Source organism: Dinoponera quadriceps, unplaced genomic scaffold (assembly GCF_001313825.1).
Source record: "Dinoponera quadriceps isolate SergipeBrazil2010 unplaced genomic scaffold, ASM131382v1 scaffold3271, whole genome shotgun sequence".
NCBI lineage: Eukaryota > Metazoa > Arthropoda > Insecta > Hymenoptera > Formicidae > Dinoponera > Dinoponera quadriceps.
This window is the reverse complement of record NW_014557287.1, coordinates 346,325-371,168: the sequence shown is the minus strand read 5'-3', so window position 1 is coordinate 371,168 and position 24,844 is coordinate 346,325. Positions and strand designations below refer to the sequence as shown.

At 40.6% G+C, this 24,844-nt stretch overlaps 7 protein-coding genes across 8 annotated transcripts; 3 read left to right on the top strand and 4 right to left on the bottom strand.

Annotated features, from left to right (window-relative positions):
• Positions 1-50: 50 nt before the first annotated feature.
• LOC106748960 (protein spaetzle-like) lies at positions 51-3,730 on the top strand. Of its 2 annotated transcripts, none has more exons than XM_014627929.1 (6): positions 51-282; positions 1,710-1,878; positions 2,183-2,394; positions 2,830-2,886; positions 2,952-3,061; positions 3,334-3,730. In XM_014627929.1, the coding sequence occupies exons 1-6, from the start codon at positions 235-237 to the stop codon at positions 3,551-3,553; spliced, it is 816 nt and encodes a 271-aa protein (XP_014483415.1). In that variant the 5' UTR covers positions 51-234; the 3' UTR covers positions 3,554-3,730. The 2 variants fall into 2 exon arrangements, with proteins under 2 accessions (XP_014483415.1, XP_014483414.1); XM_014627928.1 differs by having other exon boundaries at positions 2,180-2,394; positions 3,334-3,729.
• On the bottom strand, positions 3,714-6,718 carry LOC106748884 (odorant receptor 94a-like). The gene is made up of 4 exons (XM_014627800.1): positions 6,219-6,718; positions 4,743-5,161; positions 4,189-4,393; positions 3,714-4,056 (listed from the first exon to the last, which is right to left on the bottom strand). Exons 1-4 carry the CDS (start codon positions 6,639-6,641, stop codon positions 3,736-3,738), a joined length of 1,368 nt encoding a protein of 455 aa, XP_014483286.1. The 5' UTR covers positions 6,642-6,718; the 3' UTR covers positions 3,714-3,735.
• A 1,497-nt stretch (positions 6,719-8,215) lies between these two features.
• On the bottom strand, positions 8,216-8,904 carry LOC106748882. Its single transcript, XM_014627799.1, has 2 exons — positions 8,687-8,904; positions 8,216-8,297 (listed from the first exon to the last, which is right to left on the bottom strand). The coding sequence occupies exons 1-2, from the start codon at positions 8,881-8,883 to the stop codon at positions 8,216-8,218; spliced, it is 279 nt and encodes a 92-aa protein (XP_014483285.1). The 5' UTR covers positions 8,884-8,904.
• On the bottom strand, positions 8,863-11,064 carry LOC106748897 (lipase member H-A-like). The gene is made up of 5 exons (XM_014627815.1): positions 10,958-11,064; positions 10,506-10,560; positions 10,190-10,335; positions 9,626-9,868; positions 8,863-9,122 (listed from the first exon to the last, which is right to left on the bottom strand). The coding sequence occupies exons 1-5, from the start codon at positions 11,016-11,018 to the stop codon at positions 8,884-8,886; spliced, it is 744 nt and encodes a 247-aa protein (XP_014483301.1). The 5' UTR covers positions 11,019-11,064; the 3' UTR covers positions 8,863-8,883.
• A 1,382-nt stretch (positions 11,065-12,446) lies between these two features.
• Positions 12,447-15,089, bottom strand: LOC106748890 (ubiquitin-like-conjugating enzyme ATG3). Its single transcript, XM_014627808.1, has 6 exons — positions 14,767-15,089; positions 14,122-14,310; positions 13,803-14,039; positions 13,575-13,727; positions 13,350-13,477; positions 12,447-13,055 (listed from the first exon to the last, which is right to left on the bottom strand). Exons 1-6 carry the CDS (start codon positions 14,836-14,838, stop codon positions 12,893-12,895), a joined length of 942 nt encoding a protein of 313 aa, XP_014483294.1. The 5' UTR covers positions 14,839-15,089; the 3' UTR covers positions 12,447-12,892.
• Positions 15,090-15,485: 396 nt separating this feature from the next.
• On the top strand, positions 15,486-16,846 carry LOC106748957. The gene is made up of 5 exons (XM_014627923.1): positions 15,486-15,769; positions 15,853-15,988; positions 16,070-16,233; positions 16,312-16,424; positions 16,611-16,846. Exons 1-5 carry the CDS (start codon positions 15,627-15,629, stop codon positions 16,733-16,735), a joined length of 681 nt encoding a protein of 226 aa, XP_014483409.1. The 5' UTR covers positions 15,486-15,626; the 3' UTR covers positions 16,736-16,846.
• Positions 16,847-17,197: 351 nt separating this feature from the next.
• Positions 17,198-24,804, top strand: LOC106748956 (sodium-dependent neutral amino acid transporter B(0)AT3). The gene is made up of 14 exons (XM_014627922.1): positions 17,198-17,302; positions 18,100-18,360; positions 18,454-18,640; positions 18,741-18,856; positions 19,162-19,269; positions 19,351-19,434; positions 19,562-19,723; positions 20,094-20,204; positions 20,291-20,492; positions 20,556-20,758; positions 20,846-21,047; positions 21,126-21,285; positions 21,356-21,619; positions 22,035-24,804. The coding sequence occupies exons 2-14, from the start codon at positions 18,178-18,180 to the stop codon at positions 22,231-22,233; spliced, it is 2,181 nt and encodes a 726-aa protein (XP_014483408.1). The 5' UTR covers positions 17,198-17,302; positions 18,100-18,177; the 3' UTR covers positions 22,234-24,804.
• Positions 24,805-24,844: the final 40 nt, after the last annotated feature.

The window sequence follows — 24,844 nt, the reverse complement described above, 5'->3', positions numbered from 1 at the left end:
AGTCGTCATGTATTCGAATCAGCTTAAGTAGTAGAGGGAGAGGCACATAAATACGAACAGTCGGCTTAAGGCTCTTAAGCTTAGCAGCAACCGTATCGATTCCTTGTAGGGTTTTGTTCGTTTCCTCATTTCGTTCCCTTACTCAACCCATTTGTGTAGTTCACTTCGTTCGCCTTTCTCTACACCGTGTGTTACTTCGTGTGTGAATGACAGGAAGAAGAAACAACTGTGACAATGGCATTATCTATGGCAGTCTTGATGGAAATCTTCGTCCTTTTACCGGTGTGTGCCAACCGATGTTTCGATAAATATTTAGAAAAAGTTATACCTCTCCTACTCGGGGAAAAAAGATCATATATGAAATTTACCCTTTTATGACTATATATAATCATATATGTCCACAATGAAAAAATACTGTTGTTTACAAATTATATGCAAATACAATCGAAGTAAATGCTCCTGAGTACTTATGCTTCTGACAGCACATGATATTGACATTTAATTAAATGACATAACGTCATTTTTTTTGTACAGACATAAATGGGCAAAATTTATACATGACTTTATATAATTATATATAATCATATATAATCATTTTTTTCTGGGAAATTATAACATTGTTATAATGTTACTGTTAATTGATATTTACTGGGTGATAACTCCACATAACATACTTTATCTTGAAGATATCTCAAATTATTTCCGACTTCCCAATGCGATCTCATCCCTCAACACTGGACTAAGGTTACAGGGAGGTTACAACCTTACATTTTTAGTTTACAAGAATGTTACAATATTGTTGGAAGATTAATAGAAATTAATTTCAATACTTCAACAACCTTATATCTTAATTTTTATGACTTATGTTCTACTTCGATTAGCATAGGACTTGCACAAAGAAAAAATTTCTATAAATTTATTATTCCTGTTTGTTTGATTTTAATTTCCTTGGATTTGTTTCCAACTAATTTATTGTTTTGATTAAACATTGTTTGGTTGAAAATCCAAAAGCAGTTATAGCCTCTGATACAATAATATATATTATATCAATATTCGTTACGTATCATCTATTATTGAGTTGCTTTTAATGTTTGCCAATAAATATGTTATTAGAATGTTTTTTTATGAACACTATAAAGATACATTACATAAGTATATGTCACAAGGATATCGTCAGAGCCAGTGGAGTCAGTGCTAGACATCCGATCATCGAAGTCGGGTAACAACGAGCGCGGTTAGTAGGTGGGAATGGGTGGTGATATTCCAATAAGATATTGTGAGATATATATGATACCTTACAATATTTCTTGAGCTTCTTTGGATATCTTTTGGGCGTCGTTTAAGATATCCATAAGATATCATATATCTGTGCATCTGCTGGAAATCCAACAGATATAATATATATAAACAAGAGTTGACGCATAAGCAATTAAGTGTTGAAGAGTCAGCTTCATGATAATATGTAAATCTGCCTGTATAAATCGTTCGAGGCAAATAATTTGTGACCGAAAGTTCGGTTTAATAGACAAAGAAGAAGTGTAATTTCGACAGGAAATTGGTCAAGATATTGTTAAACTACAGTAAGAAGATATTTTATTAATAAAGGAAGTAAATGCGAATGTAGTCTCAATGACGTTTTAGAAAAATGAATAAGCAGTGAACGGGAGGAGGAATAAAGAAGCGCGTTTTATATTTGCGTTTTATTCCAGGCTATTTTAGAAGCAGGACATAATCTCGAGCGCTATCCACCCAAATGGTTCCATTATGATTCTGTCAATGGTAAACGTCTAAAAAGTCCCAGAGCAACCATCATGGAATCATATTACGATCCTAGCAATGTGGAAAACGAAAAAGTGATGTCGCCTTTTCGACAGCGAGGTAGCGTGTAAAGATTGCAAAACGAGCGAGACTCACAAAAAATATATAATTATATATAATATTATATATTAATGTATATATATATATAATCATATATAAATCTTTATCACCACTTCATACATAATTATATGTTTTTATATATGGACAAATTTCATACATGACACTTTATATTTAATTATATATAATTGTATATGAAAAATGTTTTAACGGGGGAGAGCTGCGTTCGCAGTTAAAACTCATCTCTCTGTTTGCAAAATGATAATATGACATTTATTTAAACGTTACGCTCGTATGTGTACAGCTGCGGGCGAAAGTCGTAAGCGCGAAGAATCCGCGGAAAGCAATATTATATTTCCGGACTCAAGTATCTTCCAAGCGCGTAACAATGCAGAAGCCTTGATACCGATTTGTAACGGGAAAAATTTCTGTGAAAACGTGCCGAATTATCCTACGGACCTGGTAAACCATATACTCAGCAGCAATCCCAGCCTGATGAATTTAGCAACCGAAGACGCCGTCAGTAAAACAACTTCTTTTTCTATATCAGGGTTGCCATAAATCTGAAAAATCTGAAAAACCTGGGAAAAGTCATGGAAATTTAAAATATCAGAGGAAACCTGAAAAAATCAAGAAAAATATAAAAAACCTGGAATTTTGAACTTTGTTCATAAAATTTTTTTATATGCTCTCAACTCTATTCTTTTTTCTAATATTTACTTATTTTTTGTTGGCCTGAATTTACATTCAGTATCATATTACGTTATTAAACTTTTAAATTTGTATTGCTTCTAAACGTTAAAGTTCAAGATTAAATATTGTTCATGGAAAATTCCTCACTGTCGTCTGGGAATCTTGGAAAAGTCAGGGAATTTCAAGATTCATTTTCTGTGGCAATTTTATATATACTTGTTATGCTGTGTCATTTTTAATTTTTTCTTCTCATGTTAATAGGTGGAGATTATCTCGCATCGGATAGACTCGGGCGACAGCGAGCTTTGTAATTTTTCGGTATGCAAAAACCTTTTAATATCGATATATCGCGGATATTGATAATAAAAGTGAGGTAATTTCAGGTAGGATTGATAAATCCGAGATCGGCGAAAAACATCAATGACGATTGGTTGTTTATCGTACAATCACCGGAGTCGAATTTCACTCAAGCTATACGGGTCGAAATTTGCGAGTGAGTGTTGCGTAATAAAATATTTACAAGTACAAGGAATTGGCAATCTTTTAATATTTATGTATGATACAAGTCAGAGAAGAAGACATATGAGTACATATAATTGTAAATATATGAAAAAAATTAATTTCAAATCAAGAATAGATAAGAAGATTATATTCTTGCATATATATGAGAATATCTATTTTTGATTTAAAACGAACTTTCTTCCCGTGTAAAATCAGATTAAAATGGAACGTTAGAAATCATCGTAATGTACGTTCTGTTTTCAGAGACGAGAAACCTTGCCTAAAAGTCAACGGTTTCGCCTTGGGATTTCAGACAAAGTGCCGGCAGAAATATATTTATCGTCAATTGACGGCCCTCTCCCACGAAAGCAACCTCATACGCGACTTGTTCCCGATCCCCGCGAGTTGTTGCTGCCACGCCATTGAGGACCCAACGTATCAATCCAGGAGAGTCAGGACTATCGGTGAAAAAAACAGAGCGTAATTCTCGAATTACACTCGAAAAACATACGGGGATATCTAAGAGATTTAAGAAAAAAATATTTAGAATTTAAACATCAAGTTCCATTCCCAATAATGAGAATAATTCTTTGGCCACGGAGTTTTTCGCGACGCAAGGTCAAACAAGTATACGCCGCAAGTATACGCCGTTCGTACTAAGAGTCTTTAAGGACGTTGTACGCCGAGTAAGATATCTTGATGATCTGAAAGGACGGATATTAAAATATTATGCGAATCGGCAAACCAAAGAAAAATGTGTGTTTCCAAGTCATTTCTCATCTCTTCGCTAACAATATTGTAACGTGTACGACTAACTGCATTTTCGTTAACCTTCATGAACGAGTCGTTGGATAAGGCGATAATGTTACCGCTGGTTATCCTGATGGCTTTCTTGGACCGCGCGGCAACCAATAGAAGAGACTTCATCAAGTCGACCGGGAACGACGTCCAGTCCATCTCGTAAACGGCGGTGCCGACTTCGGCGCTCTGCGCACGTAAGAAGCAAGGTCAAAGCTTACGAAGCGAGCTTGAATCCTGAACTCGAGGTGTAAGCGCGAAGGATACACCTCGAGAAGTACAACTCGGGCTTGGAATGAGTGGTTTGAATGAAGGTCCGACCTTGAGTGTCACTTCGTTGCCGAACCAGCAGTACAAGTAGATCTGCATAAGCATGCAGCCCAGGTAAGACAAACTCCAGACGAACTCGAAGCTCAACAGACTCTTCGTCGACATCTTGTAGATACTCAGGCAGAGCACCGTCGAGCTCACGGTGAACTGCACGAAGATCATCAGCGCAAACACCGAATTGATGCGTTCAGCGAGTCTACACGGAGGAAAAGGTTTCTTTAAATTTAATATACGTGTTTGTTTCGCTTAGGTTCGATCAATATAAACAACATAATTTAATATCAAGTATCATTTTGTTTGAATGACAATGTTTCACTATAGTAAACCATGTTGTTTGATAGAAAAAAAAAACAATATTATTTAGAGGAAATAATATTTCCTTTCTAATAAAAAAAGTTTCTCAGTGCACATTTTCCAAATTGTAACAGGGAAAATTTGCATCCGCTGTTCGTTCCTTGTTCGCTCGCTCGGTATATCCAGATTAAACGATTATTCGTTCGACGAGCTTCACGCGCGAAGTTTCACCACCTTCTCATCACCCTCACCTGTACACGTAGCGATGATGATGGACGAACTCGCGAATCACTCGGCGTTCATGAGCCTTCAGATCCTCCTTCGAGACGTTGCCACGCCATTTTTCGGCCTCTTTCCTCAACGAGTCCGGCAACATGCGAGCACGATGACAGAGTATGTCGAGCTGAGCACAGGTCTGTATCATGAAACCGGAGATCAGTGTCTCATGGGCGACACTGGCGTTCGCGCAGACCATCAGACCGATGGTCTGGTGCAGCACGGTGGCCCAGTAAACAGCGGTCGATGTGGTGTCATAGGGTACCCAGTCGGACAATGGCAGGGTATGGGTATTCGCGAAGTGCCCGAACTGGGCGACTGTAGCGAAAAAGACCGCCGACTCGTTCAGTATCTCGCAGTAGATAGTGATCGTCCTGAAGAGATATTCTTGGTTCTATGAACTGCTGACGGGATATTTAGAGATTATTATCTACACTCAGAGAGGGAGGTGTGTAGAAAAATATAGAAAAAAATATATATACATATAGTTAAATATACGAGGGCGAGTCAAATAAACCTTAACTATATGTATTTTTTTTTCATAATTTATATTGTACAACGGTACATAAATGTATCATTTCTCTACGTAGCCTCCATTGCGTTCAAGACAAGTCCTCCGACGCTTACAATGGTATAAATTGAATAATATTAGATTCCCGTGATACATAATCAAATGAAAACATGGAAAGGTCTATCAGCGCCGAACACTGGATGTTGCGAAAGATAATATAGTGTGTATAACTTTTATTCAATAAATTATGATAAAAAATAATTTAAGGTTTTTATTTGACTTACCCTTGTATATATATATATAATTATATATAATTAATTATACATTTATAATATGAATATATAAATATAAGTCATAGAAAAATATATGTAGAATTATACAATGCATATGCAGTTTAATGAACTATTTTACAATTATTGAAACTAATTCTGAATGACTACGATAATTATAGCAATCGTGAACTATGCTAGCAAAATGTATTCAATCTGACTTCATCTTGTATTCAGAAATAGCTAAAACATGAGGAACAGATGCGCATCTGCTATCCAGATGTTGTTCATGTCATGATGTCACAAAAATATCTTATCCAATAGCATTAATCATAATTAAGTCAAGAACATACACACATCATTTGTGCACACCGTGTGCTCTCTCATGTGATGTTAATCACGTAATAACCTTTAAAAAAATATTAAGTTGAAATTGATATCAGATTGTGATCATCGCGCATTTCCATTTTGATATTTATGTTATATCATTCATTATTAGTCGCAATGACTATAAAATAATTGATTAAACTATATGCATTAATTCCACAAAACTCGTATAGTTGTCACTTTTATAGTTGCCACGACTATGCATATTTCTCTGAATGAGGAGATTTGATTCTTTTAACGCTCATACGAAGGAAACTCCAGAATTTAAATTTTAATTTACGAACTCTCTTGGAGCTCTCTTTCTTTTTTCTTTCTTTATGATCAAGCCTGAAGATTACGCACTTTGCGGTACGATCGAATCGTTGCTGGATGTCCACTTCGTGATTGTCCCTGGGCAAACAGATATCCTTCAGCAGCATTTCGATCAGACCGACGATTTCGTTCCGACGTATCACCAGGTTCATCACTTTGCAGCAAACGCCGAGCACCGACAGGAACAACGAGAACTTCTCGATGAAGGTCTCGAGGTCCTCGATCAGGAAGCAGTCAACCAGACCGCAAAACGTGAACGAGTGGAGTAGAAAGATCATGACAACGGAGTAGACGTTGTACGCCCTATACTTGATGGAAGTCAAGGGCCAGCCGACAGGCCGCCAATAGCCTGTGTACGTCAGCAACGCGAACGACAAAGGCAGAGTGTGCATCATTCTCGAAGTAATTCAGATACCACGATAAATTCTTCAAGTGTTCCTAAAATTTTTTCCTTCCTTAAATTGTAATTATCTAGGAATTCATAGAAAAAAATATATGAGATAATTATCTTATAAGAATGATCTAGGAAATTGCATAGGAGTTGCACCATGATTGGAATTCCTGAGAATTTCTTGGAGTATTCATATAGATTTATTTTACATCAACATGTGTACTTTATGAATTCAAGAGGAATAGTGTTTATGAACAGAAAGAGGAATATATCAATGATGTTTTTCTTTTTATTGTACCGAGATATCATTTATTTGTTAAGAAAGTTCCAATTACGATAATGCACACAAAACACTGCAAGTAACACAAGCATCTGCTGAACGCAGCCATGGGAAGCAATTATAACAAATGGAACACTCGTAATTTCTCACGAATTTTCATAATATTCGAAATCGATCGAGTCGCAAAGTATTCGTTATAATGAACCTCTGAGAAACACTTCAAGACAACTGATTGTGGTTAATTCTTCAAGAATTCTTCAGATATTCATTTTTCTAATCCCACACGTATTCTTTAAAGTGAATTCTCTATGAGCTTCTATTCACCTTTGTGCTATTTTGGAATAGCCGGACAAAAGATTTCGATAGTTCTTTCACAATGAAGTATCAGCGACAGAATATGTCGCGCAGCGCGGTTTTCTGAGAGCGTTATCGCGATCTCTGGCTTCTTGTCACCGTATCGTATACCACATAGCTTTCCCGCTTCCAACGTACAAGGAAAAATTACCTCGACTTCCGCTATGATAGATAATTCATACATGAAAATTTTGCTAATCGTACTACGGGAAGTTCGCCGTTGTACGCTATTAAAGTTACGTCGCCTTATGACGGCAATTCCGCCTCATTACAGTTAAAAATTAACGTCAGCGTAAATGTACTCCATTATTGCGATCAATACACAGGGGTCGTCGCAGCCTCGTAGTCGAGCAGTCCTATTAAATTATATCATAATGAGGCAAACTGTAATTTCGATGCCCGACGTGAACATCTTACTCGGTCTTAAAATTTAACAGTTTTAAGTGTTAACTCGCGCAAGTAAAAGTCTTATCAAGTTCTACGGGAAAAGTAGAATTAATTTTCTCTTCGTCTGAAATGATTTTGTCGCAAGTTACCGACCAGCCGTCACATCCGGCAAATTTACGTTCGGATCACAAGAATACACCAGAGATGGACAAATGTAGAATTGCGATGACGGTATCGGGTCGGCGATAAGATGGAGTCTTGGAGGAAATTGAATTCCTGGAGACAATGCTGTCGCGTGAGGCGGAAGATCGAATCGACATGCAGAATAGTACAGTGACGATTACCTGATGGCCATTATTATAGTAAGTAAACTAAGAGGCTACACCGATCGTTCATTAATATACAATGAATACAGCCTGACGGAATATACGCGACGTTGAGGTCGGTGCACTCGTGGTTTCTTTTATACTTTTATATACTGGTAGAGTTTGCCTGTCGTTAGATCTCACGTTATATTCTTCTCTAGGAGCAGCGCGATACAGTCGTCGGTCGTTGTACTACACGGCAACAACTTGCGCTCCTTTCTCCCGCAGCCCGAAAGGATTCTGCGCAGCCGTCATCAGATAAATGCTGCCATTCCTTCAAAACGGAGCAAGAGGAGGATGAAAAAGGCGTGCTTCAGAATGTTGTGAACATTTTAACTCCGCACAGAGAAAAAAGGTTTCTTTGGATTTTTTATATGTTATTATTTGACTCGAGTTTGTTTAATATAAACAGTATAATTTAATATCAAATATTATCTTGTTTGAATGTTGTTTCACTAGAATAAACAACCATGTTATTTAATAGAAAAAACAGTATTATTATTAGTATTATTTTACATATATTTCTTGTTTAAAGAATTAAATAATCCTGTTTGTTGAATCAAACGTTCGTTTGTTTGTTCTATGCCAAGAGACAAATTTCAATTGGAATCTTAATTTAAAGAAATTTATGAAATTCAAAAAAATCTTTCTCTGTATGCTTACGCTCTTCTCGATGCGCCGTAACCCATGACGACTCGGGTGTGATTGTTGCACTCGCCGGACAAGAAGCGAGACCACGAGGAACACTGCACGCCTAGGAAGGACAGCTCGTTGGTCACGGACTCGGCGTAGAATCTCCAGGAATATTTGTGACTGCAGAAATCTGAAACGGCGGGTAAACGATCAAGATGGAGTGCCATTTATCCGCTACGATGTTTCGAGGATGCATCATGCATACCTTCTGTGCTGTAGAACGTGAAATTCTTCGGGCAGCCGGGTTGTACACGGGTACCGCCGTTCGGGAAAAAGTCCACTGTGCCTGTGTTCCTGCCAATGCCGTAGAATCCGTAGTCCGTGTGTATGATATCCACGAAACGCGCATCGGAGGACGAGAGATGCGGCACGAGGATATTAAAGAGAGGACCGGCGGGATCCAGACCTGTGCGCAATTTTTTTAAACGCTGCTCTTTGTAATACGGAGTGTCTAATAATACACAGGCACGGGAGCGAATCACTTTTCTCGCTGAATAAATATATTGATTTCTCAGATATTTTTTTCCTTAGTACATCGTATAACACAAACAGCAAGAGCAAAGAGAAAATTCTGATTAAAATTTCCAAGAACCCCGCGTCATATCGTTGAATTTGTCTCGGCCTTCAAGAAACATCCATACAATGCTGTGTGGAAAAGATAAAAGTAATTTCGCGTGACTATTTGCACTTCATCGGTAACTTATATTATCTCAAATTGCTTTTTCAAAATTCAACTGTATTGCACTTCTTTTATTCATGTATCGGTAGCCGCAAGGTCACTGCAGACTACAAAAGCTTGAAAAGAACTAGTATAAAAAAAAAGAGATTCCGCGATTCGCAATTATTTTATTTTTTCGCTTTGTCGCTTCGATTGTGTTGCAAATTGACTGACAAGAAATTAATATCTACCTGTGATTCTAGAGAGCTGAAAGCTGACTTTTCTCCCGACATAGCCGGCGATTTGACCGCCCATTGAATGGCCGACGATATACAGCTTCTCCGGGTCGAAGCCTGTCTGCACCATATTGTCGAGAACCAACGCAAGAGCGGCTCCGATGGGAGCGGTGCTCATTACTACCTTCGTATAGGACTCGTTCGCCAGTTCAGCGTAACTCACTGCGATGATGTTGTGATCGTTTCGCTTCAGATAAGCTGAAAGGGCGCGACGTAATTTAGTTGGTTTCTAATGAGTAATCGTTCGTCACGTCGAACGAGATGTCCCCACACAGCAAAATATATCAGATATCTTTATGCCTGCAATTTTAAGTTTTATATAGATATCTTATTTTCAGATATTCACGGAATATCTGCAGGACATCAAATTCTCGATATCATTGAATTTTTTCTTTGAAACTACGGCCGATACTAAAATCTGCATCTTTCAAATATTTCCATGATATCTTGACAATTAGATATTTAGACATTCAGATATTTTCTAGATATCTCTGTGATATATTTTGCTATGTGTGGTACCTTGCACTATCGTTTGCACGCTTTCTTTCTCCAGATGTTCCGAGAAACCGTGAATATACAGCACCGTCCGTCTGTCATCGATCAGTTTGGTTTGCAGCGCTCTGGCGTTGTCCAATGAGTAATCGACGTACTTGTCTATTGTCGTCCTAAATGAGGTAAATATTGATGTTCAAAAGACAGATTTAAAGAGGAGATACTATTTTATCTTGTTTAAAAAGTAAATATTAATATTGTGAAAGAAATGCAATTGTGCAGAAGATTTCCTTTATCTTGTTTTCGAAACAATCAGTCGTGAATGATAATAGCCTAAAAATACCCGGTGTAAAAACGTAGGAAGACACTCTCGAGATTTTCCACAACCTCCATTCTTTCTGTGAACAAATATCATATTTATATTTACCACATTATTTTATTGGATCGTTCGATAAGTTCGAATTTTTACGAGAAAATCAAGGCCGATATTTTTTCATAGTTAAACACAACTTTATTTTTTTCTTCTTTCCTGCTATCGAAAGAAATAGTCAGTATATTGTTAAATAAAGTTATGCCTAACAATAAACTGTAAAATTATAAAAATATCTTCGAATTTTTCGTAAGAATTCCTACGAACTTATCGAACTATATGAAAACTATATGAACTATATAAATTATATGAAAAATTTTTCCCCTCGGATATGTGATTGCATATTTGCTCTTTTATTTGTGAAACATTTTTCATTTTTTAATGTCAAATATTTCAACGATACGCGCATGTACATTAATGCTTACCGTCTGCAGTCGCGAATATTACAATAAAGGCGAGAACGAATTGCCGAGAAGCGCGAATCATCGTGAATTCGAAGCTCCGTGGAATGTGAGAAACGACCCCCGGACGACCTGAGCTCTGCATGACCGCGCACACGAACATATATCTAAGGGGCTGTTGCTAATGTATGCGGTCTTTATTTTATGCGACGTCCTGTTATCCGATATCGACCAATTGCACCGCTTTTTTATGTGCATACGAAAAAAAGAATGTTACGTGTATGTCGCATATTGCGCATACGGAGATATGTTCATCCTTCCTGTGCAGAGAGTTTAACGCGGAGAGTTTAATGCGCTAAACACGCGGTTATAGAGTCGCGAAATTGTTCGAGGGAACGGATGAGGCTATATGAGGCCTCGATTGCTCATCGGCAGTTCAATTATCGAATTTGTAACGTATTGCGAATGTTTTAATTATTTATAGATTTTAACAATTATTATTTTTAAGCTCTTTTTACATTTTCTCTTCAAAACTTTTTTTAATCATTTTGATGTCATTTTTATGTCACCTTCATTTTCTGTCTTACCTGAATATTATGTTATATCGTTGTATCGTTTGTTGTCGTAAACAACCACGCGAAGAATTAAGAATTACACTCACGATCATCGCATCACAGACTCGATAATTTTTCAATAACGGATTGTTCAAAATTACTTGGCAATGTATGTAATACGTGCGGGAGAGATCGGGAATCTAAATGAAATGCAGACACACGATTTTACCGGCGAGATATGGTAACGTTGACGAGTATGAACGTTATCAGTTTTAACTAATCGTTGTTATAACAACCGCTTATGCAATATTTAACGTTCTTCATTATAGGTTTTTTACATGTTCATAAAGATAAAAAACTGAACAATGTTAAAAAATACAGGTCAATGTTAATGAAAAACTGTACAGTTTTGGCGCATGAATTCTCTCGGCAAAATCTATCTGATTGTCCTGTCAAAATAATAGCGACAACACGCGTTACATGCAATCCTATAATTTTACCAACGGCTGTCCACGTTAATTTATGCGGCGATAAACTCATGAAAATGCCGCAGACTATCGGCGGAACACGGCAAATAATTATGTGTATCACTGATACGCGAGGAAATAAATCAGTCTGGGAGACAGTCAGCCAGAAGGAGTTGTTTAGCCGCCTATCGTCGCGTTGTTATTTTAAGCCACGCGTAATTTCGCGTCGTTATTTTAAGCCACGCGTAATTTCGCGTGAATAAATTAGACACCAATGTTGTTCGTAATAGTCACTTTATTTTTAGCGATCGACTATAATCGACTCCGACGAATATTCAAGCTTTTCCTTCCTTCCTTTTTATTTTCTTTTTCTTTTCATCTTTTCCTTCTTTTCCTTTTTCGATAAATGATACGCTGGAGCGAATGGATTTGCTTACATAATTATTAATATATAAAAGAAACCGCTTTCATATAATTCTCTCTGAGTTTCTCTTTCCGTTGCTGGATTCTTCGTTGCTTTCACCGTAGCCTTCATTCTTCCACATTATTGTCTAACGGTTGTCACGTCAAATAATATGTGCTCAGCTGTGTTTCGCGAGTGTAAAAATCATCTGGTGCCGGTGCACGTCTACATCGAACTCAATCGAGTATAACGAACGGATCTTTAACGACATTGGTCAACGTCGAGATCCGATTTAAAATCTTTAGTCTCGCGATTGCGCAAATGGGAATGAACGGTTCACATCGTTGGTACATTCTTCAAGCTCAAGACACATGTTAATAATCGCACAGTCCTCGCATTCTTGCGACCTCGAATATCATTTGCTCGACGACGAGAAGCGTGGTAAAACATCGATACATAAATATCTCGCGCGTATCCGCTATGAATGTGCTTCGTAAGCGATTTATATCAATCACAACGCACTAGAGCGATACATTTAACCGGACGCGTTTAACATGAAATTCTGCGTGTAGTCGTACTCGATGGTGGGTATGACGGACTGCACGAACTTCAGGAATATTATTAGGTACATGTGCACTCCTAGTTCCCCGCCGCCCTCCATCACCGTCTCGATGATCTTCTTCATCACTTCCGCGTGTCTGCGGACAAACCATGAACAATAACGTTCAATCGATTAAGACTAGGAATTTAGACACAGCAACTGTCATATATTTGTAGATTAGACCACTTTGAACCAAAAATGATATTATCATTTTGCAGATAACACGCAAATTTTCGAGTTATTAATTAAAGGAACCTCTATACATGGACTTTCAATCTTTAGTAACGCGAAATTTTGCGTAGTTGTTCGCAAAATGATAAAGAACTTTTATATAAGGAAGTTCAGATCTGTGTGATCACAGATTCGCTTTTTCTGTTTCTCTCTTCTTCACCTGCACGGGTGAACAGAAGCCATGGGAGGGCCAGGTATATGCGGGTGAATCTCCATCGTGACAGTCTTCTTGGCATGATCCTGACTAACGTCCTCGTACATCTCCTCCACATTGAGCGGTTTCCGGTTCTGCGAGACGGTATAAGAGCATAATTAGCACAGTGGACTTAGGAACCAATTGATTCGAAGACTTAAAAACTCGGGGATCAAAGAGCACGTGTCTTACCTCGTTGTACCCGAACAGCCACAGCCTAGGCGTTTGGTAATATTTATCGTATGTGATGTACAAGTCGTAGGTGCGGGTGCGGATAATCTCCCCCTCCGAGAACGAGTCCCGTTTCTCCTGACCGGTCTTCTTCGTGTTCTCCGGCGCTACGTGCTGCGACAAAGGAAATCGTTCTCCGTAAACTCGCCAATTTAAACGAACGTTCCTCTCGACAGTTTATCCCTTTACCTTATCCTGCTCGTCCAACATTCCGCTAACTTCGAAAGCCTCCATGTCAGCGGCATCCTCGTCGTCCTCATCGTCGTCCACATTGTCCGTTTGAGACGGCTGTGTCTCCTCCAATGTCATTTCCGTCACCCTCTCATCCAGGCCGGCAAGACTGATGTCATAGTGATGGGTGTCCACCCAACCTCCCTCGGTATCGTCTGCTTCTATAATACATTCCTGTTCGTTGCTATACTCTATCTACAAACATGGCAAATGATCTTAGTATGTGTAAACACAGGGGAAAAAAGACAGAAGTATATATCATTTCAGCTGCTCTTACCTGCTTACACCGACGTGAGCAGGGGACATTACGGGTCAACAAAAACTGTTTGTCCTTCGGTAGATAAGACTTAGCTCTGTCCTCATCACCGGTAGCCCATTGCCATGTAGGGCAATGATGTACTAAATGATCTCCGGCTGCTACAAACTCTTCCGGTGTCAAAACACCTGTCTCTCGAAATTTGCTCTCCTGAAGATCAATTTAGATGTAGGAATTATAGGAAAAATAGCTTATATTATTAGAAACTACACAAATTTAAAAGTTTAGTAACATAACATGATTCTGAATGCAAATTCAGGCCAACAAAAAATAAATGAGTATTGGAGAAAAGAATACGGTTAAGAGCAATTAAGGGAATTGTGAGCAAAGTTCAAAATTCCAGATTTCTTTATTTTTTCTCTTCCTTTTTCCAGGTTTTTTTCCTGAACTTCTTAAATTTCCGTGACTTTTCCCGATTGTCCAGGTCTGTGGCAACCCTGTGATTACAGTGAGTGTAAAAATAAACAATTCCGGGACATCCCCACGTCTCCCCACTACGTTGCTCGCCCTGCTATCTCAAGCCAAAGAATCTAATCTACCCTGATAAATTAAGGATGTCCGTTTGGCTGAAATACAAAGGTTAAGGAAGCGTATTGCGACGATTACCTTCAACACCGGCGTTAGGTATTCAGCGACACCCAAAGCGGTGCCTTTCACGGAGTTTATGACACTTTGCATTATTGACGGGCTCGTTGCACGCTGCTCGCGAGAGAGATAATGCTGCCGCTTGGGATTGCGAGAGGGAACGACACAGCTAGACTAGAGAAGATCGACCGCTGTCATATCGGTGCGCGTTAACGTTTCTCACGGCGTAGGTCTACCAATACACCCGCTCGCTAACCGTTCTTTCGCTTCGCCGGATCGATTCGTGCCGATTCGCACGCAGCTTCGTCTGACAGGTGATTCCACACAGCACCGAGCCACAAATTACGAAGACCACGTAGACGGGTGGTTCTAAAGAAATCGTGAAGAAATAATGAACTTTGTTCCCGCAAGCAAGTAATGTCGCCAACAGCGACACGCACTTTTTCCCCGTAAGGAGAAGTTAATTTCTAACTATGGGCGTAAAAATATTTGAGCGAAATAAATAAAAAGTTTAAAGTTTTCTCTTTAAAACGCTTGTATCACATTTTCAATCAAATAATTTCTCGCTCTTCAATCAAATAAATTTTCGCTCGTCACAGAAATAACGGGTTTACGGAATTATTAGACCTGTTATTTCTGTAATTTAGTTCCAGAATCTCCGCTACGAGCCGCCACTATACTTAACGAGAAACTGAGGTTGTGATATGACTAAACGATGGAGTCAGGCGTACTTTCTATTTCTCAAGTAGTATAACTCAAGGGCTGGTCAGACGTACTTTCCAAGTTTCGTCAGTGTTGTTTTCCCAACAATCGCAGTTATATTGTACGAATGTCAAAATACGCGTGATTGAAAATTTCTAACGACTATATAAAATTGTACGATGTCGTGTCAATTGCACAAGGCACTTCAGCGTTATTACAAACGGTTACATAGTTTCTACGACGAATGGTTGATTATTGGCAAGAAAATCGAGATATCACTCACTGCGTTGAATGATCAAAGTGAAACACTTCAACTTATTAGGTGAGCGAAATCAAGTATTATAATAATCGATTTACCTCATACTCAATGATCGTTTATCATATGTTGTCGTATGATTATTCCAGTGATGATGCAGACTACAACGATGCCGAGATCAGTGAGGAACTGCAGCATAGAATAAGATTTAACATTCTTATGGTTCTTGACGAAGAGCAGGATCATCTCTTTAAGATTATGGTACAATTCAACCGTGTTATTCAGGTATCCTTCTTTAACTGCATTCTTTAATTTACGATCGTAAGAAATATGATATTTAAACTTGTGTGTGATGTATGATTTCAGGAATTGGCCAATCTTTTGCAAAACGTGATACGAGCTAGGAGCAAGGTATTTGTGAGAGATAATGATGAAGAAATGAAACTACTGATCAACGGATCATATTGTCGACCGAAACTTGATTTACTGATGGAGTGGGCCATCAAATCCTTCGAATATTTTAACAATCTGTACCTATCGTTTCAAAAAGAACTGGTATTTCTTTAATTACTTCGGTGCAACTTATCACAATTTTTTTCTTGCATTAGATACTATTGTATAAATAATGAGATAAAATTACTCGGTTACGACAAGATGAAGAATACAGATAAGGTGCTTGCTGCTATTAAGAAGGCCAATGAAGGGAGAATAGCTATAAACAGTAAGTATAATCTACCCTTTTTGCCTCTGCTATATCGAATGTTCAGAAATATATGAGATAATTCAGAATATATAAGTGGTACAGTACTTATTATAATGTTTCACAGTACAGAACTCCAATTATCAGTTCAATATTTGTTAAAATACCGAGTTCACGGGTGTCTCATGAAAGCTTTATATGTTACAGAAATACTAGCTCATACCCAATACATGATTGACGAGCAATTCCCTAATGTAAAACATAAAAATACAGGATTACAAAAGATCCCAGATCCAACATTATCGCAGAGTGGCACAGAACGGCGGAGCTAGACGTGGATTTCTCTATCGTTGTGCGTTTTTTATATTATTGCTTTTGAATCATAACATCTCTCGTGTGTGCGGGAGATACGACTGTTTCTGTAATAAATGTTATTTATTATATTTAATATTCATCACATCCAAGGACAGCGTGATCAGTCGGTTAGATAATACGGAAGGTACTCGGGCCTTTCGATTTCTTCCGATTTCTGCTGAATCAACACGCGACACAGTTACCCGTGATCGCGCGCAGACTTACACTTCTCGTACACACCGAACGATTTCACATCCGTTTCGTGTCGGGTCGTCGAGAACGATAAATCATGTCGCGGCATTTCCCTTTTACACGCCCTACCGGCCTTCCTCTCGAAGAACTCCGTCGCGCGCGCTTTCCTTCGGGCGGGAGAAAGAGAGAGAGAGCGCGTCGGAGCGCCGGCGCCGGCTATTGATCCTCCTCTCGGGGGGTACCGTGATTTCAAAAGTTACCATCACCAGCGCACAAGGTGCCACCAGTGGCGAATTGCTCCTCGGCCGCGGACAAGCTCCTCCCGCGTTTCCTCCTTTGGTCCCGGCAGGTCGGTAAGGATTCCGCTTTCCTCTCGAAGCGTCTCATGACTAACAACGGCGCGCGTTCTTCTCATCGCTGCGTTGCGATGCACCGCGCGTACACCAATTCGTTCCCCCGTCAATCCCGCGGATATGCGAATGAAACGAAGAATACTCGTGCGCGCGGGGGCGTATATATTTGCCTGGAAATTTCGCACGTACGCCGAGGACGACACGCACATCTCGGCTCGAACGGGGCTCCTCGGGACGTCCTCCTCGTGGATCGTGTCGCAAAACTGTCGAGTGAAAAATAGCGAGAGCTTTTAGTACCGAACGCTCGCACGTTCCTTCGGAAAAATCGTCTCCTACTGGAATTTCCCATCGATTTTTTGTCGCACATACACGCGGAACGTACGTACGTAAGTTTTGCGTAAGGAGGACACGTGTGTCCCTTCCCGCTTCCTCGTACGCTATCGATAGCTGCGAGGATCGGGAACGCACCGATATCGCGAGTCAAACCCACCGGGGGAAGATCACCGCGCGTCGAGAGAGCGTCTTTCAAATTTAACGATATTAGAATCCGACCGACCGTAGGCGCGCTGGACACGTGTTGCGACGACCGATTGCAAACGTTAACGCGCCTATTTTACATATCAATTCTGTAATAAGTGTCATTTATTATTATATCTGAGAATAACGTAATCAATCAGTAGTTATAGGGAGGGTGATATGAAAAGTGTTCGACTTTTCGAATAACGCGATATCCCATCATGTTGCCGGCGGCTCCTTCGTACTGGTCATTCCAATGATTTCGATCCTTCTTCCGACAGGATGGAGCGTCTAGGCCTTTTCGTTTGATCAAAAGAGTCGTCGGATCTGAGAGGGATTAAAGAGAAAAGGGAGGAGATATGGCGAACACGGCTCATCTCGTCCGCCGGCAAAGTTCCCGCGACCTCAAGCCCCAGAAGAGCATCGATAAGCTCGAAATGAAAGAGATGCGTGGTAGATTAGTGGTGGATAATCGAAAGAGCGTCACCACTGCCAATTCCGGGGCCACCAACGCGGCCTTCGAGGACAGCAGTCCTAACAAAGTACTCTTTTTCCGCTTCCAAAGCTTCCAAAAAAGCTCCCGGTGTCTCTTCCCGCCGAGCCGGGCTTCACTCAGCAATTCATTCCGTGCGTAGAGCAAATCGGGAAACAACGGCGGCGCCATCAACAACGACGGCAAGGCGACTTTCCGGCCGGAAGCGGGCGAGGATGAGCGTGAAAATTGGGATAGCAAGCTCACTTTCCTCCTGGCGACCGTGGGATACGCAGTGGGACTTGGAAATGTCTGGCGGTTCCCGTACCTGGCTCAGAAGAACGGCGGAGGTGCGTTTCCGCTTCTTCACGGATTGCGCGGCAATTCGTCGTTTCAGCAAAACTTGTTTTCTCCGAACGCTGCTTTTCAACGCTTTTGTGTTTTCCGCAGGCGCCTTTCTAATCCCTTACTTCGTGATGCTGGCCATCGAAGGTATTCCTATATTTTACTTGGAACTGGCAATCGGTCAAAGATTAAGAAAAGGCGCCATCGGTGTGTGGAACCAGGTGAATGAAAGAAAAGCAAAGAAACAATTAATGAGCGACAATTATTGATTGTAAATAGAGAAAAATATCAAAAGCTCCGGAGGTAAACAATCAAGTAAGAAAGAGAGAAAAAGATTTTTTATTATTGATTAATATGAATCGAACGTCTTGACTGCCGAGAACGAGAATTCTCGTCACGAAGTATTTTGTTATATTAAAGACGTATGTTGAAAGTCTGGAAGATGAATCTAATGCGTACGTGACACTATCAAATACCTTTTCCCAGTATACTTAATTAATTTACCGAATGCATTCTTTCCCGAAAGGTATCTCCGTACATGGGCGGCATCGGAGTCAGCAGCGCCGTAGTTTCCTTCAACGTGGCCCTCTATTACAACACTATTATCGCCTGGTGCCTCTTCTACTTTGTTCAGGTAAGAGACTCGTCTATTTCGTCCTAGTCTGTGCGTATCGCTCGCCGTTCGACAAATTATTCTGAAAATCTGTCCTTACAGAGTTTCCAATCGCAGCTACCTTGGGCGGAGTGTCCCAATAGGTACTTTCAAAATGGATCTTACGCGCCTGAACCTGAGTGTTTGGTAACGCTAAAGTTTACGTTCACGTATATCACAAATTAATTTCCGCACACTGTGTGTGCGCGCGTGTGTGGGTATACGCGCGCGCGTGTGCCGATATCATGTATAATTTGTGCGAATCGATTCGCAGGTCAGCAGCCCGACGCAATATTTCTGGTATCGAACCACCCTGATGATATCTAAAGACATCAACACGCCGGAGCTGTTCAACTGGAAGATAGCCTTGGCGCTAATCATCGCCTGGATCTTGGTTTACATGTGCATGATTAAGGGAATCGCTTCCTCAGGCAAGGTACGACTCCTCGCTAGAGATGTTGTGATACCACGAAAGTATCGATATTAATATTGAAAGCAATCAATAAATAACCGTAAAGTTAACGTGATGGGAGTCATAAGAAAAGATAGGTTTAAAACGTGAGTTGTGTGTTATATTAATTTTCATGAAGCGAAAATGATACCTTGAAGATCGATTCGAAAAAGTATCGATACAAAGTAGCACTGATATGGGTATAAATATCCAAAGAAAATATCGATAGAAAAATACCCGGTATTGAAAACAAAAAATATCGACACCGATATTATATCAGTAGTATCACAACATCTCTATTTGTCGCAACAAATGAGAGTCTCCGATACTAACTACCGTTCTTCGTCTTCTTCAGGTCGTGTACGTGACTGCTACGTTCCCGTACATCGTCCTGATTATCTTCTTCTTCCGGGGCGTCACCTTGCCGGGTATGTCGGACGGTCTGCGGCATCTCTTCACGCCAAAGGTACGCCGCAACTTACCTTCTACCCCATGCTTATCGGCGCACTGACGAGCGATCAGTAAATCGCGAATGATCGTTGACTCTTTCAGTGGTATACGTTGACCGATCCGGTAGTCTGGCTGGAGGCTGGGACGCAGATCTTCTTCTCCCTGGGCCTAGCTTTCGGCGGTTTGATCGCGTTCTCCTCGTACAACCCGGTGAACAACAATTGCTACCGCGACGCTATTATGGTCAGTCTGACGAACTGCTTCACGTCCATGTTCGCCGGGATCGTCGTCTTCTCGATCATAGGTTCGTGCGATTGCTACCTCGTTGGGAACTCTTATTGTTAAATCTGCGTTCCAACTTGGGCAGGATTCAAGGCCACCATGGTTTACGAGCAATGCCTGTCGGAAAGGAACAGCACGTTGATGAACATCTTCGGCCAACCTGACAAGATACCCGACGAGATTCCGATTGCCGGCGTTCTGTTGAACATCACGAGCGGCAACGGATCGTTGGACAACTTGATAATGCCGGAACTGCCTGAATGCGATCTGGAGAAAGAGCTGGATAACGTGAGTACCTCTTTCACTCTTCGAAGTATCTCTTCTATATTTCTCATCTCGACAACGAATAACGACGATGACGATGGTCGCGCGCAGTCGGCGTCGGGCACTGGTTTGGCGTTCATCATCTTCACCGAGGCGATCAATCAATTTCCCGGCGCGCAGTTCTGGTCGGTGCTGTTTTTCCTGATGCTGTTCACGCTGGGGATCGATTCCCAGTTCGGCACTCTGGAAGGCGTCGTCACCAGCATCGTCGACATGAAGCTCTTTCCGAATCTGAGAAAGGAGATTCTCACAGGTTATTTTTGCAGTGACAAGAGAAATATTCTTCGAGTAAGTTATACGAATAAGATCAATGAATTCGATCTTCCGGTAGGTGCGATTTGCCTGGTGTGCTGCGTGATCTCAATGGCCTTTGCTCACGGAGCTGGTAGTTACGTCTTTGTCCTGTTCGACAACTTCAGTGGCAATTTCCCGTTGCTTATAATCGCGTTCTTCGAGTGCATAGGTGTGTCCTATGTCTACGGTTTGAAGAGGTAAGGAACAAAGGACGCATGGATCTATGAGGTTTTCGGCGAAAGACGCATCTCTCCGTGACGCTTTTAGATTCGCCGACGACATCGAACTGATGACTGGTAACCGGCCTGGCCTCTATTGGCTCGTGTGTTGGAAGTACCTGAGTCCATTGGCGATGCTGAGCATCCTGATCGCATCCTTCGTGGAGATATTCTTCGAAGGTAGCGGATATCCGGCCTGGGTGGTGAGCAAGGGCATCACCGAGAGACACGAGTGGCCGGTCTGGGCGCTCATTCTCATCGCCATCCTCATTCTCACCTCCGTTCTATGGATACCCGCAGTCGCTATTTGCAGGTTCGCATCGACGTTAAAGCTGCACGACTTCACAAATGCCAACGATTGCATTGTAGATCTACGACACCTCCAACAAGAAATGTTGTGATACTACTGATATAATACTAGTATCGATATATTTTTTTCAATGCCGGATATTTTCTTTTGACATTCGTATCCATATCAGTATTACTTAGTTTCGATATTTTTTTCGATACTTTTTTTTTCTTTTTACTCAGTCGATCTTCAAAATATCATGTAATTTTGCTTTATGAAAATGAGTATAACATGCAACTTATGTTTTTAAATCTATCTTTCCTCATTATTTCTATTACGTTAATTTTAACTGTTATTCATTGATTGCTGAAGTAAAAAGAAAGCGTTTGGACAGTTTTACAAGTGCGTGGAGTCATTTTGTGCGTGAACGTATGTGTAGATACTTCGGAATCCTCATCATCGACGACAACGAAAAGGCCTGGTTCCCCGCGGCGGACCTGAAGGAATTCCACGGGATCGTGCCGCACGAGGTGACGGCGGCCGAGACGTTGTTGTTTTGCATCAGGAGCGACGGTTCCGAAGGCCTGTGCTGCCCTACGGGCGGTACCAGCGACGACGAGGACGAGGACCTCACCTAGGATCGATCTCTGTGGCGACGCGCGTTCCGCTGGTTCTCGGCTCGGGACACGCTCCACTTCACCCTGTGACGTGTCCATATTCGGTCGCCGCTTGGCCGAGAGCGGCAGCCGTACATCTCGACGGACCTGTTCGGTCGAATCGTAGTAAGCGCATCCGCGTGGTAGGATCTTGTCTATTGTGTCAATTAAGAGCTTCACGGCGCGGTAGGAGTCTACTATCGTTTTTGTTGTTCTTTTTTTTCTTCATGGCGCAAAGACGGAGATACATTCATATTAGGAGGCTCATTTCACTCTCAGTTTCGATCGACTCCAGTAGTTAGAACAGCCGTCGAAGATCCAGCTTTCTCCTCGGAGTTTGACAAGTTCTCCAGTTTCAAGGAACGAAGCAGACGCGCATGTCATGATCCGGAACGCACACACTCGAGTGTATCTCCGCCCGAAAGATATATGATCTCTCGTTTTTGAGTTTCCTAAGTGACGTTAACCGTGTGCGAAATGGATGCTTCTGAAGCTTCGGGGAATAATGAGGAATTTTAGGCACCATCAACGCGGACGCACACACACATACACACACGTACACAAACGAATATATCTGCACAAACATATCTACACGCACAGATACACGCAGGATTCTCAAGCGAATCGACACAATCGCGCGTCGCGTCGGCAGAGAAAGTTGAGTGGGGCTGATTTTTCGATTGCGGGCTATAACGAGATGTTAACGAGATGAAACATTTACTCCTTAGCGATTGTGATTAACGTCAGATTTAACATAAGATTAGCGGTAGGAGCCGTCCTTGGGTGGATGTACCCGAAACCGTTGTTTTAGATAGATAGCCTTGGATCAGCAGAACGGTGGTTGGCTCCTTAGATCTATGGATATATTTGTAAATCCGAGCTTTGGATGATTCTCTATCGATGGTTCTCTACAGATCCAATGAATGTGACTAATTTAAGTGTCCAGGAGCTCGCGAGTTCTCGCTGAGCGTTCAAGCAGGTGAATGCCGGAGGACCCAAAGATCTAAGGATCCGGGGGGGATCTACGAATCCACCGATTGATCACGTGGGTCGATAACGTGACAATAACGAATTTAGCGTAAAGAAGGTAAAATTGATGACAATAATAATAATCGGACTATAAATCATGCTTGACAATAATACTAATCAAAGGAGCTGCGCAACATGTGATGCGCTTTCGGGCAGAGCCCGGAAGGCCGGGTCACTCGATTGATTCGCCCCGTAAAACCCTGGCCTCTCCGGGCGAAGGGGAATTATCATTATCCGGGCCTCGTAGGTTAATTAAATTGTTTAGCCGGTCAATTATTGTCCTCGTTTCCACGCTGTTGCTCGTGTTTAAATTCGACCTGACGACGAAGACACACATCTTTTTCCTTCCAGAAAGCTAGATGACACACACACACACACATATATATATATATATATATATATATATATATATATACATGCATACATATATATATAATCAAAGAGAACGCTTTAGATTTGAGATCCAGGTCGAAACTGAACACGAATTGTTGTTTCCGAAAGTTTTACGAGATCTTCGCATTTCCTCGCGAACGACGTTCGCGACGGCCTGATATATCTTCCGGTGACACTTTTAAAAACTTAACTCTTTGCACTCTGAATAACTATATTCCATGTTGAAAGAGACTAATACACGTTGCATTATTTTATATAGGATAACTTTATCTATCATCTCTAGTTGGCATTTTATCTCCTGCAACAGTTGCATAGTAAATACGAGTCTCTCATTCTAGCTGATTAACGAGATTTTATAGCTTCATGTTGAAACGAGAAAAATATTCTAGTGCAGAGAGTTAACGGATTCATATGACTAATCGGTTGTGGAGTATTCGCCTAAAACGTACAAATGTCAACATGGACAATAAGTAGACTTTCGTTTCCTCGGGTTATCTATTAGTCAGAGTAAGCAGAAACATAAAAAAACTGCATTAGCGACTTGTTAAGTGACTAATTATTAAACGATAACAATATGAGTCATCGATTAAGATGACGGAGGTCGTCATCGGTTAATTAATGACGAGATACAAACCATATCTTGATATCATATCATTTGTTACACTATACGTAATAGTTTTTTATCTCGTATACTCGCTCAATCTCCCTTTGTAAAAGAAAAAAAAAGAAAAAATTTCTTCAATGTCAAAGAATTTCTCTTAAGAGTTTGAACTTGATTGAAGATTATCATGTTTTCGTCATTTTATTTAGCACATTTTCATGGCTGAAAGAGCTAATTTTCCACAGAATGTTGTGATACGATCAACAAATGCGAAATTAATTCGATTAAGGGGGCATGAGAGAGCAGAAGAATAAAACTAGAAGGGGGACGTTATAATTGTTGATTATCGCGACAACTGCAGTTATCATTGGGGTTATAAAATGATCTACCTGTCAGTACTTTAGTTAATCGTCAATATAGCTTGCGCAATAATTCAGGAAATACACACCGACGACGGACGGTAATGACAAATAATTATTATGTACGATTGCGATGATTGCGATATATATACACAATATTGCGTATACGTAAAACTGTAAATATATATATATATACATATATATATATACA

Bases quoted from the DNA above. Each gene is read 5' to 3' on its own strand.
- LOC106748956 (XM_014627922.1), top strand. From the start codon at position 18,178: ATGGCGAACACGGCTCATCTCGTCCGCCGGCAAAGTTCCCGCGACCTC. The intron at 19,270-19,350 runs GTAAGAGACTCG...CTGTCCTTACAG, and splicing joins GCCTCTTCTACTTTGTTCAG to AGTTTCCAATCGCAGCTACC. The intron at 21,286-21,355 runs GTAAGGAACAAA...TGACGCTTTTAG, and splicing joins TATGTCTACGGTTTGAAGAG to ATTCGCCGACGACATCGAAC.
- LOC106748882 (XM_014627799.1), bottom strand. From the start codon at position 8,883: ATGGCACTCCATCTTGATCGTTTACCCGCCGTTTCAGATTTCTGCAGT. The intron at 8,298-8,686 runs GTAAGCATACAG...TCCGTTTTGAAG, and splicing joins TACGGCGCATCGAGAAGAGC to GAATGGCAGCATTTATCTGA.
- LOC106748957 (XM_014627923.1), top strand. From the start codon at position 15,627: ATGTCGTGTCAATTGCACAAGGCACTTCAGCGTTATTACAAACGGTTA. The intron at 15,989-16,069 runs GTATCCTTCTTT...GTATGATTTCAG, and splicing joins AATTCAACCGTGTTATTCAG to GAATTGGCCAATCTTTTGCA. The intron at 16,425-16,610 runs GTAAGTATAATC...TATATGTTACAG, and splicing joins AGGGAGAATAGCTATAAACA to AAATACTAGCTCATACCCAA.
- LOC106748890 (XM_014627808.1), bottom strand. From the start codon at position 14,838: ATGCAAAGTGTCATAAACTCCGTGAAAGGCACCGCTTTGGGTGTCGCT. The intron at 14,311-14,766 runs GTAATCGTCGCA...ATTGATCTTCAG, and splicing joins ACCTAACGCCGGTGTTGAAG to GAGAGCAAATTTCGAGAGAC. The intron at 13,478-13,574 runs GTAAGACACGTG...ACCGTCTCGCAG, and splicing joins GGCTGTTCGGGTACAACGAG to AACCGGAAACCGCTCAATGT.
- LOC106748960 (XM_014627928.1), top strand. From the start codon at position 235: ATGGCATTATCTATGGCAGTCTTGATGGAAATCTTCGTCCTTTTACCG. The intron at 1,879-2,179 runs GTAGCGTGTAAA...GTATGTGTACAG, and splicing joins GTCGCCTTTTCGACAGCGAG to CTGCGGGCGAAAGTCGTAAG. The intron at 2,887-2,951 runs GTATGCAAAAAC...AGGTAATTTCAG, and splicing joins GCGAGCTTTGTAATTTTTCG to GTAGGATTGATAAATCCGAG.
- LOC106748897 (XM_014627815.1), bottom strand. From the start codon at position 11,018: ATGATTCGCGCTTCTCGGCAATTCGTTCTCGCCTTTATTGTAATATTC. The intron at 10,336-10,505 runs GTATTTTTAGGC...TACCTCATTTAG, and splicing joins TTCCTACGTTTTTACACCGG to GACGACAATAGACAAGTACG. The intron at 9,869-10,189 runs GTACCACACATA...GCGCCCTTTCAG, and splicing joins CGTGCAAACGATAGTGCAAG to CTTATCTGAAGCGAAACGAT.
- LOC106748884 (XM_014627800.1), bottom strand. From the start codon at position 6,641: ATGATGCACACTCTGCCTTTGTCGTTCGCGTTGCTGACGTACACAGGC. The intron at 4,394-4,742 runs GTGAGGGTGATG...TCCTCCGTGTAG, and splicing joins CATCATCGCTACGTGTACAG to ACTCGCTGAACGCATCAATT. The intron at 4,057-4,188 runs GTCGGACCTTCA...TTACGTGCGCAG, and splicing joins GCAACGAAGTGACACTCAAG to AGCGCCGAAGTCGGCACCGC.